The sequence below is a fragment of the Pygocentrus nattereri genome, chromosome 30 (genome assembly GCF_015220715.1).
Source record: "Pygocentrus nattereri isolate fPygNat1 chromosome 30, fPygNat1.pri, whole genome shotgun sequence".
Lineage (NCBI taxonomy): Eukaryota > Metazoa > Chordata > Actinopteri > Characiformes > Serrasalmidae > Pygocentrus > Pygocentrus nattereri.
The window spans coordinates 7973587-7983471 of record NC_051240.1 but is presented as its reverse complement, the minus strand read 5'-3'; the positions used below and the strand labels follow the sequence as shown (position 1 = coordinate 7983471).

General features: G+C 40.1%; 1 protein-coding gene across 1 annotated transcript in view; it reads right to left on the bottom strand.

Moving 5' to 3' along the window:
* prkcaa (protein kinase C, alpha, a) overlaps positions 1 to 9885 on the bottom strand; it is a 230038-nt gene that overhangs the window by 42250 nt on the left and 177903 nt on the right. The window contains exons 12-13 of the mRNA XM_017692988.2: positions 9437 to 9499; positions 6316 to 6454 (exon numbers count right to left, since the gene is read on the bottom strand). Coding sequence (XP_017548477.1) covers positions 6316 to 6454; positions 9437 to 9499 — 202 coding nt within the window. The remainder of the gene's footprint in view (positions 1 to 6315; positions 6455 to 9436; positions 9500 to 9885) is intronic.

Genomic DNA, 9885 nt, shown 5'->3' with positions numbered 1-9885 from the left:
ATACAGAAGCAAATCTCATCTTAATTTAGGAATTCTGTCTTGTCTTAGATCAGGGGTGTCCAATCTTACCCACCAAGGGATGGTGTGGCTGCAGGTTTTCACTCCATCAAAGCAGGAGCTCACATGATGAGCACTTTAAAGACTGATGCCAATTGATTAAACAGGTAGAATCAGGTGTGCTCCAGCTTGCTGGGAATGAAAACCTGCAATCACAGCGATCCTTTGTGGATAAGAGTGGACACCACTGTCTTACAGCAGTTTATCTCAAGTTAGGACATCTTAAGTTAACAATCAACTGTCCTGTCTGTTACCTAGCCACTAGTGATACATGCACAGCTGAAACGTAAACACATAAACAAAATAACCCCCTGCTGTTTACCAATGTTTCTGCTCTCCAGTTAAAATTTCCATTTCTCAAACGCTTTACTCAAGCACGCTATCGTTATTCCTCATAACAACCACATGTTCAACTGAGTCTACTCATTATTCACCACCATCACTGTAATATTTTATCTGATCAGCTGTCATCAGTATTAACACTCAAAGATAATAAGAGGGGACAGTGAAGATTGTGAAACCACTAGTTTGCAATATAAATAAAATGAAATGTGTATATCTATATCTATATCTATATATATATCAGTCTTCACTGTCCCCTCTCTCTCTCTGTCTATATATATATATATATATGCTGCCTGTAACAGTTGCCTAAAATTGATAGAAATGGACGATTAAAGCAGGAGTGAGAACATTACTGGGCTTATCCTAAGGAGTTTCAGTCTAATTAAGATGATTCTAAACTGTTTTTCTGTAATTGCTTCTGTTGTAATCATCGTCATCGAGACAACAGATTTCAGAGGCACTGTTTTGTCCACTGTTTTTGAAAATCGCTCTTTCAAAATGCACTTTTAACTTTCTGCTGTTAATACTGTCACCATAACAACACATTAATGGCCATTGGTCATTTACCATTATGATCCATGGAAAGACTTTTTTGTATGGACAAAAAACAACATGGGAATGTAGCATAATGGATAAAGAGGGGTTGGAAATAGTGATGTAAAAATTAATTAGCTCTGTGTTCGGGTGCATAAAGCCTACAGAAAAATATCCAAGAAAAACACAGGAAATACAGCCCCTTTAATACAGCGTACAACTTGGCCCAGCACCTCTCCATTCACTCATACATTTACTAGTGAAGTCGTTTGAGTTGAGCTGAAATAAATCAAATTACACTGAAAAAAGCAGAGTTTGATAAACAGGACAGATCTGAACGGAGCAGCATGCGTGCGTTTAGTAGGGCAGTATTAAGAATAATGGAATGACTGAATAAGCTCAGCTCCCCACTGACAGAGCTAGCCAAGAGAATTAGCCATTAACACTGCTCTGAAACACACACCACACATGCACACACACACACAGTACAATTAGCGCTGTAACCATTAGTTACCGCTCAACAGAGTTCAATTAAGCTGTAAAAGGTTCAACAGAAATCAATGTACTCTCATGGTGACAGCGCTTAGCTACAATGCCCTGAACAAAGTGCTACATCGAACTGACGCGATTCAAATGTGTGCATCATGTCCACGTAATTAAAATACATTACATCACCACAACTACTGCCAAGAGGAAGATAAGCATGTGTTGGTGTAATATGTAGCTCTGTTATAACTGAAGTTCGGGGGGAGGAACATGCCTGAAAAACCCCTCCTTCTTCCAATCTAATGGCCTATAAATTCTGATCCTTAGCTTCCATTCCCATGAAGAAGTGTTCGAGGTCTCCATCGCCTCCCTGTTCCTCAGTCCTAGATCAGTCCTACCACAGCTATGAGGGTGATCTGGCCTTCTAGCTACAGACAGAAGCCACCCAGAACTCCAGCCTAAGTTCACCCGCCTTCCCTCATACTACCACCGCATGTTGAAGGCATGATGAACCTACAAAATATTTTATGTTACATATTATTTATGTACAAATGACGCACACCAGTAAATTCAACGTAGCATTTTATTACACAATCTAAACTATCCGTGCAGTGAAACACCACATACACACTAGTGACGACACACACTTGGGGGCAGGCACTTGGTGGTGGGCAGCCCTATCCACAGCGCCCAGAGAGCAGTTGGGAGTTTCAGTCATGTACTGTCGGCTCAAGGGATCAAACCGGCAACCTTCCAGCTGCAAGGCTGGTTCCCTAACCTCCAGCCCATGACTGCACCCATTTTTCACAACTTGTGGAGAGCCTTCATCACCACTGCTATAACAGAATAACAGCTAGAAGGCAGATTATCTGCATTATCTTTATTTTTTTGCCTTCATGCTTCATAAGCCCATCTGTATATACGGTGTGCTAATTAGCATAATGTTTAAATCATAACACACTTGTCTAGAACTATGCTCTATGGCCAAAAGTCTGTGGACATCTGGCCATCACACCTATATACCAATAACAGCTGCCCTTTTTGCAGATATCACAGCTCACACTCTTCTGGAGAGAGGGCCTAGCTCACAATCAACATTCCAGGTCATCCCAAAGGTGATCAGTGGGGTTGAGGTCAGGGCTCTGTGCAGACCACTGGAGTTCTTTCAGAACAAATTTGTCACAACTGATCTTTATGCAGCTCGCTTTGTGCACAGGAGTACAGTCACAGAACAGGAAAAGTGTTTTCCCCATAACTGCTGCTGCTGCAGCTGGAAGCATATAATTGTCTAAAAAGTCTTTGTAAGCAGTAGCATTAACACCCTTCAATCGAACTAAGGGGCCCAAAACCTGAAAAATAGCCCCAGCCCATTAACCCTCTTCCACCGAAATTTACTGTTGGCACGATGCCTTCCAGTGGGTAGTGTTCTCCTGGCACTATCCCAGATTCCTCCAACAGACTGCTATACTTCAGCCTACAACAGGCATTGCACATAATGATCATAGGCTTATGTGCAGCTTCTCAGCCATGGAAGCCCATTTCATGAAGATCCTGATGTACAGTTCTTGCACTGATGTTGCTTCCAGAGGCAGATTGGAACTCAGTACAGATTTTCACATGCTTCAGTGCTCACTGGCTCTGTTCTGCTGGTTTGTGTGGTGTACATCTTCGTCGCTGAAGCGTTTTGCTTCTAGATGCTTCAATTTCACAATAAAAGCACTTAGAGGTGACTAGGGCAGATCTAGCGGCGTGGAAGTACAATGGTGGATGAAGTACACAAATCATGTACTTGAGTTAAAGTAGAGATACTCAAGGCAAAATATTATACCAGTAAAAGGAGAAATCCTCTCTTTAGATCTCCACTTGAGTAAAAGTACAAAAGTATACAAAAGTATTTGCCTTCAAATGTACTAAAGTAAAGTAAATGAAAGTAAAAGTACTAAAACATTAATTATGACATTAATGTCCTGTTATGATTTTTTTCACCTCAAGCTCATTTTAGGTGAAAATACAGCAGAGCTACTCTTGTAACAACAGTCTTTTAATAGAATGTCATTAATTAGTGACAATGATGTCTACTAAAATTATCATAAGCACAAAACACTGAAGGTAAACTTCAGGTTTCTATAAGGAAGAACCGAGTGGTTCTGAAATAACTTTTTTCAAACAAGCAACATTTTGGTTTAAAATTCATTTAAAACTTAGTTACAAGTTTAAGTTCAATAAAAAAAAACTTGTTTTAACATCAGGATCACAAAGGAGTTTCCTTTACTATATTGATCTGTAGGCCTTTGTTCAAAAACTAGCCAAAACAAATTTACTTTAAATGTATGAATTCAGAAAAAAGACACGTCAGTCACGACTGCATATGTGGACATATTTCTATATTGTGGTCTATTTACACAAAGTTAGGTTAGTTGATCATTTATATTGAATAGACACTCCCGTGTCCATTTACGGTCCTGCACTGACGTTGAACCGTGTGCTGCACTGGGTCGGTGTGTCCAACAGCTCAAAACTAAGTGCGCGCTGTGCCCTGATTGGTGCTCTTGCTTTGTGCTTCTTTCTTTTAAGCAATAAGTGATAAGCGATACTTTTTTGATCCCACAACCGGGGAAATTCCTCCTCCGCATTTAACCCATCCGTGAAGTGGAACACCACATACACACTAGTGAACACACACACTAGGGGGCAGTGAGCACACACTTGCCCGGAGCGGTGGGCAGCCCTATCCATGGCGCCTGAGGAGCAGTTGGGGGTTAGGTGTCTTGCTCAAGAACACCTCAGGCATGGACTGTTGGCCCTGGGGATCGAACCGGCAACCTTCCGGTCACAGGGCCAGATCCCTAACCTCCAGCCCACAACTGCCCCCTAATATACACAAATAAACATATACATACATTTTATACACACATAAACCAAAAGGAAAGACTGATTTCTCATAATGCAGGGGAGTAAAAAATAAGATATTTGACTTTGAAATATAGTGGAGTGGAAGTCAAAAGTCACCCAAAATGGAAATAAAGTACAGATACACAAAAAAAAAACTACTTAAGTACAGTAACAAATTACATTTACTTCTTGTGGCAAAGAAGGCATCCCATGCCAGTGTCGTGAAATCACTGAGATCATCAGTAAAACTAAAACATCTGCAAATAATTTTCATAATCTTAATATAATAAAAATGGACATACAGTACTGTCTAGATTTAGGATCTAAATACTCCTATAATCTTACTATTTGGGGAATATGTTTTTTTTTGTTGTTTTTAGACAGCGACAATACACAAACATATGTAGGTTCACTGGTGGTTTTTATATGGTGGTCTATATTTGTGTTGTAGACATAGTGACTGCTAGTTTCTGTCAGCACCACTGTAAAGGTATCTAAGTCAGTAAGTTCCTCTACAATTAACCATTTCACTCAATCAAACCTCTCTGACTGACTTTGCTTACATCTCAATAACTGGATAATACAGAAATTTTCAAAAGTCATCATACAGTCAATGAAGCTACACCAAAATCTAGAAGTATATAAAGTAATCTAAAGCATATTCAGTTTGCCTGAACAAACAGAACGAGCCCCTATATTTGGAGTGGACAGTGATTAGTGTGGAGGTGGTGGCCGCAGGGCTGCAGTCAGTGATAATACAGACATGTGAGAGGTCTGTGGGAGTTAAACACCGCAGTGGGTTTCTGTGACTTGACTTTTAAAGGACTTGCTTTAGGACATGACTGTGTGGCTCTCTGTTAGAGCTGCATTGGCAGGGGTGTCACTAATACTTAGGCTGGGTCCGTTTATGAGTGTGTGTGTGGGCATGGAGAGAGAGCAAGCGAGACAGAGAGACTTTTACATTGTGTCTGTGTGTGTCTGCAGCAGGGTGTCAGTTGGGATGTAGGTCACTAGTGTGAGGGGTAGAGGCACACAAGGCCAAAATGTGAGGAAAAAGTGTAGAGACAGATAAATCTGTAAAAGAATAATTCAACGTCATCCCGTTTATTCACTCACTCACTCATTTACATGCTTGTTTCTGATCAATGTCAAAGCTTAAGTGTCCCAGTGTACTACAGTTTTCTAATAATTCGGGCCCTTTAAAACAGTTTAGGACAAACAGAAATAATCAGGTGTTTCAGGGAATTGAATTTAATTGAAGACTGAAGTAAGAGATATTACAAGATAACCAGCTTTTACCCAAAGGGAAATGACCGAGTGAGTTAACTTGTGTTTCTCTAGTTGTGACTGCTGGAAGACATTGGTGTAGCTGAGAGACTGAAACAAACTGGAAGGTGGAAAACAGAGAGATAACAGGCTAATCAGTTTCTCTGATTCATGTGAGGATGAACTGTCCCTATAAACTGATACAAATTGGTATCAAACACTGAAATTACTCAACTAGTCATCGATAATAAATTATATTTTGTTTTATCTACTATAATTGGTTTTGAATTGAGAAAAGCAGCTAAAACAACTTTGAAAACTCACTGTGAAACAAAGGTTTTTAAAGATTTGCAACTTTAACTCACTTCTGTATCACCATTTCTGTCATTTGACAAACAGAACACTTAAGAACGCTAAGAATCCTTATTGGGGATTCATCATCAGGGGAGAAGTAAAAATGTGTAAAACTTTTTTACAGACCAAAATAAAATTTGTATATTTAAATATGTAATATTTTCATCAAGAAATGAAATATCTAACAATCAAATATATAATTTGTGTTGAAAATTGCTAAAATGGGCATCTTTCTGTCAGAACTCACTATCAAGAGAGGGTGATGCTGATTGACAGCTCAGCAGATGCCATTTGGATTTTTTTAAACTTAGTGATGTTTGAGTAGCGCGGTAAATAGCCCACAGCTCTTTCTGGTTCAAGCCCCGCCCCCTGTTCACTAACCTCTGGGGCGATGTAGTCGGGTGTCCCGCAGAAGGTGCGTGTCGTGACGCCTTCATGTATGTTCTCCTTACACATTCCGAAATCCGCGATTTTGATGTGACCTTCAGCGTCCAGCATTACGTTGTCCAGCTTCAGATCCCTAAAAAAATACAGCATTTATATTCACACAGAGGAATATCAGATATCAGAACATCTGTACCATTGTAACACCAAGAGAGGCAGAAAATTGAACTAAACTTCAGGGTGTAGACTTTGACTTCACTCAAATCTGCTGAAAAAACCCTTCATTAATCTTATCAGGCAATTCCATCAAAGCATGTTTCATAGCTTTAAACACCGGAGAGAAAAAAAGGCCCAGATTCCAGGTTCTGGTTGGCTGGCTTGTTGAGGGGTAAACTTTGCACCTGCAAATAATAAAATTAATTACACTGTAATGAAAATCACTGTACCATCATAGTAAATAGAGGCTCAGTGTTGCATTACTGGAACTCCACACTCACCTGCACCATACGACTACTATGCTATATCTTCATTCTGCTGTACACTTATAAACTGCAACTAAAACACAGTAATCTCCTGTAATTTTACATAACAACTGTAAAAGTGATGCAACTCAGCCAACAATTTATTGTAAATTTACTTTACAAAATGACTTTTTTACCAGGATTCTAAATATATTATTTATTTATTTTTTAAATCAGTGAACTATTATGCATTTAACTTTGCTTGTATTTTGCATTTTCCACTTTCTCTCTGTTTTAAATACACTAGTAAACTGTGGATAATGTCCAATGACACCAAAGCGACATGAGTACAGTGGGAAAAAAAAAACAACAAAGGATCAGGTCGATACTCGATCAAATGAAACATGCCTAGATCTAGATCACTAGATCACTGGATCACTAAAAAAAATAAATAAAATAGAATAATCATAATAATTTGCATAACACTTATCAAACAAGATTGCTTTTAAAAGTAATTTAATACAGTAAAGTACTTCTACACAGACCAACGGCAGGCAAAACAAGCAGGCTGTGAAATATACTTTATGGCCAAAAGTACGTGGACACCCTCCTATTTAATGACTTCAGGTGTTTCAGTGACACTCATTGATAAGAGGTGCATAAAATCAAGCATGTAGCCTTGCTATCTTCATAGACAAACAATGGTAGCAAAATGGGTCATACTAAGCTCAATGGCTTGACGAGTTTGGCCTGCACAGTGTCGAGTTTGGCCTGCACAGTGTCTTGACCTCAACCCCACTGACACCTCAGGAATGAACTGGAATGTCAACTGCAGGTCCGGCCTTCTCGTCCAACATCAGTGTCTGATCTCATAATTGCTATTTTGACTGAATGGACTCAAATTCCTACAGATAGAGCTTAAAATTTTGTGGAAAGCATTCTCAAAAGAGTGGACGCTGTTATAGCTGAAAAGGGGGAGCAACTCCAAATAAATGGCCATGGGTTTGGAATGGGATGCCCAACAAGCCCATATAGGTGTAATTGTCTAATGTCCACATACTTGTGAACCATGCTGCTGCTAGTCTGCAGTCTGGTGTTGGTTTCTGACACTAAGAGCAGCACAGCGTCATCAGAGGGGTTTCTACTGAAGTGTCTGATAAAATACAAAACTACAAAAACAAAGTTTGGCTTTAGAAGTGCACAAAACCTCTCTCTCTCTCTCTCTTTCTCTCTCTCTCTCTCTCTCTCTCTCTCGCTTTCTCTCTCTCTCTCTCTCTCGCTTTCTCTCTCTCTCTCTCTCTCTCTCTCTCTCTCTCGCTCTATCTGACTGTCTCAGTGTGTCAGAGCTGTACAGACAGGCAGCCATGCTGGCTGACGTCAGTGAGAACAGGGTGTGTGTGTGTATGTGTGTGTGTGTGTGTGTGTGTGTGTGTGTGTGTGTGTGTGTGTGTGTGTGTGTGTGTGTGTATGTGTGTGTGTGTTCCATTTCCTCAGGCCAGTTCAGTCGCAGAGAATTAAAAACAACAGGAAGGAGCCAAACAGCTGTGCTACACAAGCGAGTGAACAGGGAGAGAACCAGAGGAGTTCAGGTGATGGCATGCACACCATTAGTGCAGCAGAAGAACACTGGAGTACAAGGCCATTAGACTACATTAGGGCTGGACACTGGGGTGTTAGGGAAGTAGGGTAAGACACAGGGAAATCAGGGACAGATACAGAGGTATTAGAGGTGAATGGAAGGGTATTACGGATGGAATTAAGGATGGATATAGGGGCATTAGGGATGGATTGCGGATGGATATGGGGAAATTATGTCTGCATACAGGGGTGTTAGGGATGTATTACAGGAGTATTGAGGATGGATACGGAGCATTAGCACATGGATACCAGGGCACTAGGAATGGATACCAGGGCATTATGGATGGAGGCAGGGGCATTAGGCATGGTTAAAGTGTTCTTAGGGCTGGATACAGGGGTATTAGGAATGGATGTGGAGCTTTAGGCAAATATACAGGGGCATTAGCCATGGATCTGGGAGATTTAGGAGTGGATACAAGGTGTTAGGGAGCACCAGGCATGGATATCAGGGCATTAGGGATGGATACATGAGTATTAGGGATGGATACAGGGTAATTAGGGATGGATAAAGGGGTATTAGGGATGGATATAGGGTAATTAGGTAGGGATTGGGGGTATAAGGGATCAATATAAGGGATGGATACAGGAGTATTTGGGATGAAAGATTGTTTAAAGGGATTTAGATGATTTGAGAGGAGATAAAATGCATAACGAAATCTTGGATTTGATTTGTATACTCTGGTATGATTCAGAAGAACATAGTTTACGTACATACTTATAAATTATTTGTGATGACAACAATAAAAACAATTTACCATGCTGTCTTTTTTATTTATTTTGGCCAACAAATGAGTGCCTGTTTTAGTGAACACTATTAAAGTTGATTATAATCTAACATGATCATTGTCCACTCAAATTTTGACACAGTTGATTCACCTCCTTCATCTATAGATTTTCACCCTCAGACAGTATGTTTTACATGAATATACGGTGGGCTAAGCCACAGGGGCTATTAGGCTGCCATTTAGAAAACAATAGAAATAAAACACAAAGAAAAAATATAAACTGTATTTATTTACCTGTATATGACTCCTTTCCGGTGCAGGAAGAACAGGCCCACAGCGATCTCTGCTGCATAAAACCTGTAATGACAGACACTCTGGTTACACAGTCTATTCACACTGATGGATCTGCTCAGTCACACTAAATCATCAGCACTCAGCCAGTACTTTTCTACAAAGCAGCACCAGCATCAAGCCTTTTCTGATGACTATTCCCATTTCAAAGGATTGGAATCACTGTGTCAGGTATAAATGATCACCCTAGCTAGCCGGAATTCATATTAACATGTTACTAAAGCTAGTCCATGTGCAGAGACATTAGTCTCAGACTGTGTTTTTTGTGATTTAGACTCTTCAGTGCTTTAAATGTGATTAGATGACGAACTGCATAGGGGAAAAGTTCAGTTCTTTGATTTTTCCAGCACTTATTTTCCATGACTTTTCCAAGCCTGGAAAAGCCAAATTCT